At 44.7% G+C, this 13,406-nt stretch overlaps 1 protein-coding gene across 2 annotated transcripts in view; it reads left to right on the top strand.

The window, feature by feature from the left end:
* The window catches only part of LOC148030560 (DUF1997 family protein, putative (DUF1997)), a 97,277-nt gene that overhangs the window by 23,947 nt on the left and 59,924 nt on the right, over positions 1-13,406 (top strand). The window contains exons 2-3 of one of the 2 annotated variants that reach the window (XM_087686910.1): positions 5,230-5,303; positions 5,430-5,663. In XM_087686910.1, the coding sequence (XP_087543036.1) occupies positions 5,230-5,303; positions 5,430-5,663 (308 nt within the window). The remainder of the gene's footprint in view (positions 1-5,229; positions 5,304-5,429; positions 5,664-13,406) is intronic. The other variant, XM_087686911.1, reaches the window with a different exon arrangement.

Genomic DNA, 13,406 nt, shown 5'->3' with positions numbered 1-13,406 from the left:
TGCTGCCCACACCCCGTTCATGGAGGACATCACAGTCCAAGTTGTGCATTGCAGTCTTTACTCATCTGCGCCTGTTTCCAGCCCTCCGTCATTAGTTTGTTGCTGTTTTCAGGCAGGCAATTGCTGTTGTCTACCCATCCAACTGTTGTATAACCTGCCGAGTTACCATTCTGTTGCATTTGTAGGCCCTAGCTACCGCCTTGCAAATTTTCTCTCTCCTCCAGCTGTCGTGATCTTCTCAATGTGTCGTTCTTGTTTTCTCTCTTCAGCTTGGGTCTACTGTTTTCTCTTTCCTCCCAGTTGCGTTTATTGTTTTCTCTCTCCTCACTTGGGTTTTTAGTATTTCTCTCCTCACCTACGTTTTTAGTCTCTCTCTCTCTTGCACTACCGTTTGCATAAGATTTTACCTTTCTTGATTGCGTTCGTTGGTGCTCGACATTCAGAGGCTGCCTTGCTATAATTCGAGATCTATTCGGAGTACGACACACTCTCCAACTCATTATCTTGCCTTGATCCTTGAGATATAGGAGTTTAGGTACAATATTCATTCATTGCTAGTGTGGTTGGTGCATGAGCATTGTATATTCAATAATCATATCACTTCATTCATTCTCTGTGCTCATTGTCTTTGAGTTACCCTAAACCTAATTGTGTTCTTCTATCAGTCTGCGCTTTGTCATACAGTGTTATTTGTGTTTTTGTGTTAGGGTATTTTCTTTACAACTAGGAGTTGGACCTCTTCTATCTCTGCTTCTAGTACATTCTCATTCTCTATTCCATATTCACATCATGGTGCCTTGTTTCAGGGGGCATTTCACCTCTTAACATTGTCACCTACCCTTTTCCATAAGCCATTCCGCACTATGGGACTTCGTTATTACAGGAAATGCCACCCTCTAACATAGTTTTCTCTACCTTTTCTCATGCAGGCATATCTTTTCCTACTAGGATGGCTGTGATGGGCATCCCCCTCACTACCCCCAGCTACACACACCCCATGATCTCTCTGATGTAGGGATTTCCTTCCTCTGCTTATGGTGCATTGTCTCACTTTCCACGAGTCACTTCTACGCAAGGATTTCCATCCTTTGCTCCACGTGTCCCTATCCCTCCACCATGGGGTCCTCATGTAGCGACAATGCCCATGCCTAGTCATCCCATGCACACATTTGGATCCATCGTGCACACTTTGAATGCCTGGTGGGCACTATGGGATCCATTCCCAAGTATACTCCTTTTCACCATAATACTCACCCTATCCATCTTATCCGAGCACTACTACTCCTATTGCCTCGGCCAATAATGCCTTCACAAATAAGACTCGTTTCAATGGGTCGAATTTCACTACTTGGTTGAACTATATGCATAAGTGCTTGAGTCTTAGGGTCTTTGGGACCTTGTTGTTGGTCTTGAGCCTACGCCTGACCCTCACCTAGCCCACCCCGATTACATCCGTCTATGGAGAGCTCACAATGCCACAGCCAATGTCGAGCTGATGTAGGGTTTGTTTCTTGAGTTCCACTCTAAGTTATAGGAGTTTCCTCTTGCGTCGGAACATTGAAGTTATGTCATTGACCACTATGCGGCCAGAGATCGTACTTGGCATATAAACATTGACTTTGAGCTTTAAGAAATTTCCATTAAGGAAGGGGATGATTTGAAAGTCAAGTTGGCTGAATATTGGAGGTTACTAACTGAGTTTGCCACTACTGGCTCTTTGAAGTCAGATGACGATTAAGTCACCTCTTGAACAAGTTGCTTGACAAATATTTCCATTTTATCCAGCACATTATCTCATTGTCTAGATTGCCAATCTTCTACAAGTTCGAATGTCAGTTCTTATGTTACACAAGGTTGCATGATTAAGTCCACAAGAAGTCCTCCACTTACATCTATTCAGAGGGGCGTGTGTTGGTTGCCTCTTCTTCGGGAGGGAAAATTAACATTTGCAAGAACTCGCAAGATGCGAAGGCAAGACAAAACAAGGGTGACACCACTTCCTTCGACAGAAACAAAGATCCTCGACCCCTTTGGTAGCACATTCCTAAGAAAAATAGATTTTGCCTTCATTGCCAAAGGTCGGGCCATGTGGACGAGAAGTGTCGTACCAAGGTCCAAGGTCTTCCTCCTACAAAACCATAGCACACAGTCTAGTGAGGCTACGCCTCCCGCTGTTGCCCCATCTACTTCTTCAACCCCCACGGTTGCTAGACATGTGGCACACACACAGCCTCAGTGGCCATCCTACTCTACTCTTGAGGGGTTGATTGATTGGTCTGCTAGCACCGATCTACTGCACTTTATGCATCCCTTCTTAGGAACTCCATTGCACATTCTAGCCCTACCTCGCCATATGCAATGGTGGCCACACACACACCCTTTCATTTTCAAGTCTTGTGTTGCATTTACACACACATGCACATTTGCATTATTGCACTTATTCATTCAGTTTATTTTTCATTTCAATTTTGTTTCTCTTTTTAGAGCATCTCACTACTGACCTCTATGATTGCAAATCTTTACTCTCTTTTGCAGACTTAGTTTTTAGCGCAGGGCTAACATATAGGTTTGTCTAGTCCTACCTGGGCTGGAGATATGGGATGCGCATAGTTCTCTTCATGGTTTCATCTTCCTACGAGTTTTGCTCTTCTACTAGCATGGAGGCTTTCCCTCCCGAGGCAGATTGTATAGCATCTCTCTTGATGCTATCATGGCGGTGACTTTTACCTCGCTCTTTCAATCGGGATGCTTCTTCTCATCATGGTTCTTGGCACTACATAAAGAGTGACATTTGGTTCCTCTTCCTTCTTTGGCATCACCATTTTAGGTTGAGAGGGGGTTCCTACCCTTCTTGGTATTCTATAGGTTTCAGTACTTATCTTCGATATCGGCCCCCTTGTTGTACCTTCACCCTTTGCATTGCATGATTTCATCATCTTTGTACGGGCAAGTGAACAATTTTCCCACGAGGGACATTGTCCAAGTGGCATTTGCTGCATGAGCATTTCACAGTATGCGTAGCATACTTATTGTGTAGAGCACCACTAGACGGATCCTAAGTTGTTTTCATTGGCGGTTTGTACACCACACCACCATTACTTCCTCACCATTTCCTCATTATCAACATCCTCGGGTGGATAGGTAGCTTGTCTGTTTTGTGATGGATTGGACCTAACCATCCCTTCTCATTCTACCATCTTCTACTAAATCAACCGCAAACCATCTCTCACTTCAAAAAAAAAAAAAAGTTCATTGTAGTTCCGTTTACCTTTGTAGGACTTGGTAGGCCATTGGGTAGTTTGTGAGTACCCTTTGTCCGATGCTTTGTCCTCTCTGGGGTGACTACTTGGACTCCCTTGGTAAGATAACTATTGCCTTTGTAGTCTTGGTAGGCCATTGGGCAGCCATTGTGCACCCTTTGTCCGATGCCTTGGTTGCTTTGGGGTGGGACGCCTTAGGCAAACTAGGCTGGCTTTCTCTTCTCATCTTGTTTTGGACCTGAGAGGGGGTGTTGAGCTAAGAAATGCATTCTATGCTGATTAGCCACTTAAACAACCCCAAAACAAGCTTAATGAAATCCCTAAAATGGGGAGTGGTTCGAGAGAGTTCTGTGAAACCCTAATTTGGGGGGGGGGGGGGCCATCCTCATCTATAAATAGATAGGTTGCCCCCGTTCAGTCCCATCTCTCTTCCGTGCAGGTTTCTCACCCTTGTGTGCAGATCTCAGCGCAGTCTTCCACCACATGGCGGTCTTGCCTTCGCGACTATTGCCATCACGTCGTTCTACTACGGTGTTTTATAACAGTATTCTACTATTGCGTTTTACCGCGGTGTTCTATTGATACGTTTTACTGCCGCGTTTTATTGTGGCATTCTACTGTGGCATTCTACTGCTACATTTTGCTGCTTCGTCCACACCACTAGGCATCATCCTCTGTAGTTGCCTCAGTCTCCTCACACTCTAGTGATCAGCGTTTGGTGTTTCTCTCACTCTGTCACTCCGACTGGTGGTCACAGCACTTGAGATCCATCTCTGGTGGATGTCACTCTCTGACACATTACTCTCCCCTTGGGAACACTTTATACTCTCACATTCATTTACAGCATTCATTCGCTTTAGGGTTGTGTTCTTTCTATCCCTTCTTCTGTTTGTGTTTGAGTTTTGAGTTTTGCATTTTGGGTTTGAGTTTTGCTTTTTGTGTCTATGTTTGTCTCGTTGTGCTTCTATCGTGGTCATACACTTTATGTTTCCTTAGTGCAAAGCCTAGCAGTGCCTCCACACTCTTCTTCACACCCACCCCTCCAAAACCAAAACCCCCTTCTCCTCCAGGCCCTTCCCCAACCTTCAACCACCACCATGAAAAGAAAAGCTGATGGTTAGAGAATTAAGCTCTGATTTTGTGTTAAGGAATGGAAGGTCACAAAAAAAATGGAGCTGGCACCACAAGTATGTTAATCTTTTTGTAGGGTTATCTGATTGGCAGTTGTACTAAGTTATTGACAATACTTTAACATGGATAGCAGGTTCTTCTGCTAAGTATTCCTAGCTATCCAAAGAGTTTTATACAAGTACTATCTTTCCAAGCTGTAAAGGTGTGATCCTCAATGATTCACAATGGACTTAGGTAATCCATGCTTAAATCTGTCAAAATCAATATGTTTTTACATCAGGTTCAAGTTACTCCAGGTACCTGAAGTATCATGGCACACACGTCTTGTATAGGAGAAGTTCCCGGGCATTGCCCTCTCATCTAGGGTCTTGTAAGGAAGATTGTTCTCTTTTTCCAGACCCTATCAACACAAAGATCTGTAACAGGTTGAGTGCTTAAATGTGGTGCTGAAAATACCTTCCAGTCCACTGCTAATCTTAACCCCCCAAAGAAGTTGTATAAGTCATGATAAACAAGACTATAAATTGTTTTATTGTTCATAGGGCTGCAATGACTGTGGTGCCTAATACTGGGCATTGTTTGAGAATGAGAGTAGCTGATTGATTTTTATGATTGGTTATAAGGGAGAGTATGAGTGCATTCGGATTCCTCATCAGAGTGCTGAGACTATTGCATTCAAAGTCCACTCATCAATATGAAATATTTTTCTATGTAGTATTCAGGAGCAATATGGTCTTGCTAACCTTTTTTCTTCAACCTAGAAAATAATCATTTTTTCCAAGACTTTCCAAAGAAGTCAAACGCATAAAATGCAAGCTAAAATGGAAGGTTATTGCAGTGGCTAGAGAGTTTTGTGGATCGGAGAACACGGGTTTTGTTTCCACTGACCTATGGGCGATTAATAAGAACCAGGTTACACCATAATCCTGATGACTCAATATTTCAAACAACCTCTGAACATTTATTTCTTGCTTGTCTTACTTTTCAAAAGCATTTTCCTGCCCTGTGCAGAGATTGATTCCCCGGTCGTTCTTGCAGAAAGGCAGCAGAAAGATTTGATGTAAAAAACAGTAGTGAAGTCAGTGATCCAAAGAAGAAATTAGCTAGCCTATACGTTCAACGAATACAAAAAGTTCCTCTTCCCACCCATGTCGATACTGCAGGGAAACCAAAACCCTTAAGTGAATTTCTGTGTCAACCAGCAGGAATGGAATCAATGCTAAATACCAAGGCTTTGCAAAGCCATGAATATCTGGGTTCCAACACTTTTAGGTGAGTTTTTCTTGACTGCTGAAAAGATTATCTGTTATGGATTAGCATTACTCCCTGTTTCGCATTCTGGCGATAAAATGAGTTGTTTTTTAAAGACAAAAAGATATGGTCTGCTTAAATTCAATGTAAAAAGTTAATCTTGGAATGAAGAATCTCCCTTCAAAACAAGTAATAAGAGCATGGAGTAAACAATGTAGTACAGAGGGTATGGTCATTTGGTTGCAGGGGGCAGTAGGTGGTGGGAGTCAGAATGGAACAGTCATCAAAGTGTCCCTATGAACATTTATCTTTTTCTTCCTTTTCTTCCAGATCCAAAACTCTCTTTATCAACTCTTGAGACAACCCTTTTGCCAGCTTCCATAACCTTTTTGAAATGTGGAACATCCTTTTGAACTGCAAGGGGACCCTGTTTGCTTCATTTGCAGATGCATGCCAGAGGTGAAGACAAAAGAAAAACGCTTGTGTTATTGAAGGTTACTTGTTTAAATTTCAGATTGGCATCTCATGGCCTTGAGGTTGAGGTTGTTAACAACATGGGTGGTTAGGGAGGACAGGATATGCAGAGTTTGCCATGGAGACGTAGAGTTAGAAGAGCATCAGATATGTAGATGCTTGGAATACTAGGAAATTAGGGGGAAATACCACTGCCTGTTTTATAGAGGGTTTTGGTATACTAAGTCGAGTGATGGACTATCCTGATCAGAAATGCCTTGGTCATTTCCTCATGGAAGATTAGAGGCATAGAGAGAGGCATCTACATGCATTGAGTTAAGGATCCTAGCTACAATTATTTTTTAGCACTATTACAGTCAGTACCCCTCCTCCCTTATCATCCAGTCAGTGCAAAGCAGGGGCTCACATTTTTGCCATCCACTTTTCTGGTCATGAATGGGCACTAATGGAATGTTTGCATGGCTAAAGGGCAAATGTGAGAAATAGGAAGATTGCAGTTCCACAAGCTGCTAATACATCTTTGTTGGCAGGACATGGAAACCATACTAAGAGAGATGGTACTTTTGAGAGCATGAGAATAATAATCTTGGGATGCAGCTTTTTTTGGGGGGGTGGGGGATTGTGGCTAATTATACTAAAAAGAATTTTACAATGAAGTACATGTAATCAACGGTCTAGCTGGAGCTGTCTCAAATTCACAAAACCATGATATTCACAAGCTTTCAAGGCAGTCTGGGGGGTATGGGGGAAAGAAGCCATGGAGGGGAAATATATCGCCACCTATGGCTACCTATGTGCATCATGATGGTTGCAGAGTGAGTGGATAATTGATCTCTAGAGGTTCGTGTACATTGAGAGGCTCTTACTACCACAAACTATGGCTACCTATGTGCATCATGATGGTTGCAGAGTGAGTGGATAATTGATCTCTAGAGGTTCGTGTACATTGAGAGGCTCTTACTACCACAAACTATGGCTACCTATGTGCATCATGATGGTTGCAGAGTGAGTGGATAATTGATCTCTAGAGGTTCGTGTACATTGAGAGGCTCTTACTACCAAAAATCATTTGGCAGTGTGCCTTCTAGATTTGCCATCTTGGAGGCTCCCAATGACCTCCCAGACCTTTGAGTGTGATGCAATGGCTCCATACCCTGGCAGCAGCTGGGCAATGCATCCAAGCAGACCACAATGCAAGAACCTGCCTCAATGATGAAGATTGTATCATGCATCTTTGCCTCATAATAGGCAGTGGCCCATGTTGATTGACTATCAGCAGAGCCGCCATCAGGATATACACGCCAAGCTATGTGCAACTTGAAGGAGAAAACGATAGACTCCTTTCCACACTAGAGGTATCCTCGCATGACCAAGAACAATGCCTTGGAGTCTCCGAGCATTGCTATGGTCAATGCTTGCAAACTCCATTTGGACCAACCAACTTCCAATTGCCAAGCCCCATGTGCAAGAAGCTAAATGAAGTAGGATGCTCTCCTCAGCCACCAGCTATCCCATTGGCATCACGAAAGATCCAGTGGAAAGCATTTGTGATGCTCTGCTTTGCCCAATGTCTGCTGTGTGAGGGTGCACAACTCCATATCCTCTTGCATTAGAACATATCTACCAATCCTGGTTGCATAGACCCAAAAACATTGTGGTTTCTTGGCAACTGTTGTGGCTGGTTAGATCCACTCTCCTAGATCCCACTTCGACTCATCTAGAGGCCGCCTCTCCCAAATCCAGAGGCTCTACTCTTGGATCTCAGACCTATGTACATATGGGTCCACTCTTGGATCCCAGACTAGTGTGCATAGGCCAAAAAACATTGCGGCTGCTTGGCAACTATCATGGCTGGTTAGAGCCACTCTTCTAGATCCCACTTTTGCTCTTCTAGAGGCCGCCTCTCCCAAATCCAGAGGCATTATTCTTGGATCTTAGACCAGTGTACATATGGGTCAAACCTCCTGGTCTTCCCTTGGAGGAAAATGATGTGGATCCTCCTCCAAGGGATGGCAAGGAGAAGAACGCATTGTTGTCCTCTATTGATAGCACCCCCTTTTTTTTGGGATCCAAGCCTGCTGTAAATGGCCGAACAGACTCATGATAGCAAGCTGTTGCGGTACCACATGCTCTCCAACAGTAGGTACTTGATGATGCTTTGCCTCCATCATTGGAGCATGCGGTACAGCAAGAAAGGGCTGCTGTGAATGCAGCAAAAACAATCCCAAGATCGTTGTTGCAAACTCCCCAAGAGAGTAAAATGGACGCTCCCTTATCTCAGTGCACTAGAAGGGCTGCTAGACATGTAACACATCATGCAAGGGGGGTTCATTTGGCCGATATTTCGGAAGTAGATGATTCTTGTTATGATTATGTATTTATGAGCTCATTGTTAGATGGTGATGAGCCTACTTCCTTGGAAGAAATCTAGCAAGATGTACGTTGGATGCAGGCCATGCAAGAAGAATTGGATTCTATTGCCACCGACAATACTTGGGATCCTATTGAGTTGCCACTTGGCAAGAAAGCCATTGGTATCAAATGGGTTTTTAAATTCAACCACAAGGTTGATGGTACTATAGATATGTACAAGGCACGTTTGGTAGCTAAAGGCTATGCACAAAAGAAGGGCATAGATTATGAGGAGGCATCCCGTAGGAGTACATCCCATAGGAGTACAATTAGATGTGTCATTGCTATGGCTGCAAATTATGGTTGGAAAGTGCATTAGTTGGACATTAAGATGGCATTCTTGAATGGTAACCTACATGAGGATGTTTATGTGTCACAACCTCTAGGGTTTGTGGTGAAAGGCAAAAAGCACATGGTTTGCAATTCGCATAAAGTTGTTTATTGATTAAAACAAGCTCCTCATGCATGGTACTCTAAGATTGATGTTTATTTGGTTAGCATTGGCCTCATAAGTGGTCCAATTGCTTCAACTCTCTACAAATATATTAAGAATGAGAGAGAGAGAGAGAGAGAGAGAGAGAGAGAGAGAGAGAGAGTGTGTCTTCGGAGACATCTGATAAAGAGAGAGTGTGTGTGCATGTATTAACGTCTCTAAGAGGCCAATGTGACCTATGAGACTAAAACAATACATATAATGATAGCGTGTTTCTCATTTGGAACAAGAAAAGATGAAAAACATGCCTATACGACTAAAAAGTGAAATAGCGTCCTATAAAAAGAAAACATGCAGATGATCTAGAAGTAAAAAGTAGAAAAAAGAAGCTTTCCATCAATGAGATGTCTGTCCTCTAGGGAGATGTATCTCTGCATGGCTTAGGCGTCTCGGCTTTTGTCTCCTATGGCGCTCAATGATGGCTCTAATTTGTCTGTGGTGTGGATGTCTAGGCCTTCCTTTGGGTGGACATGGGGGCCTAGACTGACGGAGTGCCACTACTCTATCCAAAGAGACACCTACAGAAGATGAGGTCCAAGATGATGTACTCCTGTAGGGTGTGTAACACTAGTAGTGGTATGTGCCATACTTGGTCGTATAGCAATGAAAAAGTCAATGACCCCTCTGTGTCTATATGAGCTGAGGTGTAGCAGCCATCTACTCCATAGAATAGTTGCTCTATGTCTTTGTAGCTTCAAGAGGAAGAAACCCAAGCATCTTTGTGTCAGAGTGCAGCAATGCGGAAGCGTAGGACAAAGATTGAGAGAGAGTGAACACAGAGAGAAGAGAGAGAGAGAGAAAAGGAGGCAGTGTAAACGCAGAAAATCTGCGGTGTAGTATGTTGTATAAGAGTGCAGAAATACGCAAGGGGGTAGAGGAAATACCTGCATATGTCTCCGACTTGATGACCTCGATCACCGTCAGCCCAAGCACAGTTTGTCTCAGCCAACAGATCTTCAAGATCAGAATCTGAAATCACTGAATGATGATAATGACTGGAGTGTGCCACCAACTGGCTATAAATAGCCAAAAAGAATAGCAATCACAGCAGCAGGTCGACTGCAGACCGCACATAAAATACTGCAGAATCTGTCCGACTGCAGCAAACTGGGACGCCTGTACCTGCTGTGCCACGTGGCACCTGTACCTGCTTGCTGTCCGACTGCTGACGACTGTCCAGGAAATGACACTGTCTAACACCCCCTCTCAGATCCTAGACGGGTCAAAAGACTGAGGGATTTGGAATGCTGCCGAAGAAAAGCTTGGGGAAGCGCCTTCGTAAACAAATCGGCAAGATTATCCTCCCTCTTGCAATATTCCACATCAATGGTCCCATCCAGAAGTTTCTCCCGAATGAAGTGATACTGGATCTCAATGTGCTTCGTCCGGGCATGGAATACTGGATTCCATACCAAGGCAATGCAACTCTCATTGTTGCACCGCAGAAGAGTAGGACGAGTCTGGAAGCAGCCAAGCTCCCCCAACAATCTCTGAAGCCACACAACCTCACATGTGGTGAAAGATGCAGCCCGATACTCTGCCTCAGTAGAAGAAAGGGCTACCGTGGGTTGCTTCTTGCTACTAAGATAACACCTATACCCAAGATAAAACAGTAGCCTGTAGTAGACCGTCGGTAATCCACATCGCTAGCCCAATCCAATTCACTTCAACCTGCAAGAATAAGATCAGAAGCGTCTGTACTTGCGGGATAAGAAATCCCTAAGTTAGAGGTCCCCCTCAAATACCGAAGAATCCTCAGGGCAGCCTGCCAATGCACCTGTTTGGGTTCCGTCATGAACCCTGCCAAAAGACCCACAGCAAAACAAAGATCAACACGAGTGTTGAGAAGCCAAATCAAGGATCCAATCAACTGACGGTAGCGTGAAGCATCTATCATGGGAGAATCTAAGTGTGAAGTGGCCTTCCAATTCGGATCCATAGGAGTAGTAATGGTCCGACAAGTCTCCATCTCAAAAGTCACCAAGAGCTCTTGAATGTACCGCTGCTGAGAGATGAAAATCCCCCTCGGAGATTGATAAATCTTGTGACCCAAGAAGAAATGAAGAAGCCCCAAATCCGCCATCTCGAATGCCTGATGTAAAGCTGTCTTGGTCTCTCAGACCTTTTGTGCATGATCCCCTGTCAAAATCAAATCATCAACATACAACACAAACAACACACGACCAACCTCGGAAGTGTGCACATAAAGTTGCGGATCGGCCTTAGAGCGCTGATATCCCAACTTCGACTGAAGAAACGAGTCAATCTTCTCGTTTCATGCATGCGGAGCTTGCTTGAGGCCATACAAGGCCTTATTCAACCTGTAAACTTGCCCATCTGAGGATCCAAAGCCAGGAGGCTCCTCAACATAGATCTCTTCCTGCAAGTCACCATTCAGAAAGGCCGACTTCACATCCAACTGATAAACAGGCCATCTCCTATGGCCAGCCAAGGCAAGAATAGCTCGAATAGTCGCCATATGAGCAGTGGGGGCAAAAGTATCATGGAAATCTATACCTGGGCGCTGAGCAAAACCTTTAGCAACAAGGCAAGCCTTGTGCTTGTCCAAAGAACCATCGCTAAGGTACTTGGTCTTGAAGACCCACTTGACACCAATCACCTTCTTGTGAGAGGGACGAGGCACAAGAGACCAAGTGCCATTCCTCTCAATAGCCTCCAACTCGGCTTCCATGGCCTTCCGCCAATGATCAAACTACAAAGCTTCCTTCACTGAAGTGGGCTCTCGATCCTGCATAACATGGGTTAACAAACAATAGTTGGAGCAAACAAGCTGCGAAAAATGTGCCTGGTTCCTCCGTGACCTCTAGGGTCCATCTTGCGGTTCCCACTCCTCAGGGACCTCCTCAATCCTTGAATCTCGGAGTGTGTCACGGGCCCAACGAGGAGGAGGACGAACCTCTCCCTGTCGCTCTCCATCTGCTGAAGACTCAGGAACATCCATCGGCGGAGGCTCCTTAGGGGTGGCCGGTGGAAGAGAAGACTTTGAATCCGAAGAAGAATCTCCATCAAGAGGCTCTAGCTCCAAAGGAACTGTCTCGGGCCCAACTCTCCCATGGATCTCCAAGGATGGGGTGCCTCTCATCCCCTTCTGTGGCCGCTACTTCCACGAACCGCACATCTTGGCTCGTGTAGACATCCCGCTTAATGGGATCAAACAAATGATAACCTTGGGATTGGGAGCTATAGCCAACAAAAACCTGGCCTTTGTGGCTGCTACTTCCACGAACCGCACATCTCGGCTCATGTAGACATCTCGCTTAACGGGATCAAATAAACTATAACCTTGGGATTGGGAGCTATAGCCAACAAAAACCTGGTGTCGGAAAGCCGCCTCGAACTTATCACGCTGCGTCTTCGAAATGTGCACATAAGCGTCACACCCAAAGATCCTGAAATAAGAGACATCAGGCTTAGTCCCGAAGTAAGCCTTAAAAGCTGTCATCCCTGTCAACGGCTGAAGTGGGAGATTGATTAAGGATGTGAATTGCGGTAGCCATTGCCTCGGCCCATAGAAACTGAGGTGTCTCTCGGTGCTCCATCAAGGTGCGTGCCATCTCGATCACACTTCGGTTCTTCCGCTCCAAAATGCCATTCTCTTGGGGAGTGTTGGTATTAGCAAACTCCTGGTGAATGCCCCTATCTACACAAAATGAGTAAACTCATTAGACATAAATTCACCTCCCTTGTCTGAACGCAAGGTCTTCAATCGCCGGCCAGAACGGTTCTCCTAAAAAAGAAACCAATCCTTGAAATGAGAGAAAGCCTCCGACTTCAAAGTCAAGAAATAGGCCCAAGTCATCCTGCTATAGTCATCTACGATCAACATGAAGTATAAGCTCCCCTTCAAGGACTCGGTCCTCATCGGGCCACAAAGATCCATAGATACAAGCTCCATGGGTGAAGTAGACCGCCTAGAAGCTTTGTTGGGAATCGCATCCTAATGCAGTTTTCTACAAATGCAGGAGACACATGGCTGATGGCTGACCATTGTGTTTGGCAAGCCTCGGACAAAGGACCCTCGCGATGCCTTCCGAAGGTACTCGTAATTCAAGTGGCCAAAGCGAGCATGCCATAGCTCAGACTATGTCTGAGAAGTAAGAAGAAGAGAAGTAAGAGTTAAAGAAGACTTCAATTTGTAGACTCCATTCTCCTCATACCCTGCAGAGAGAACCTTCCTCGATCCACGATCAAGGACTCCAACAATATCACTGTCAAACTCCACCAAGGGGCCACGAGCACAAATCTTATGAACCGAAAGTAAATGATACCCTAATCCTGGCACATGCAACACCTCAGAGGTGTGGGTACCACCACGTCCATCTGGAATAAGTTGCATCTCACCCCATGTAGCAATAGACACAGAA

Source organism: Lygodium microphyllum, chromosome 10, assembly GCF_053477565.2.
Source record: "Lygodium microphyllum isolate KBCC chromosome 10, Lygodium_microphyllum_v1.1.10, whole genome shotgun sequence".
Taxonomy (NCBI): domain Eukaryota; kingdom Viridiplantae; phylum Streptophyta; class Polypodiopsida; order Schizaeales; family Lygodiaceae; genus Lygodium; species Lygodium microphyllum.
This window is presented reverse-complemented; position numbering and strand designations above follow the sequence as displayed.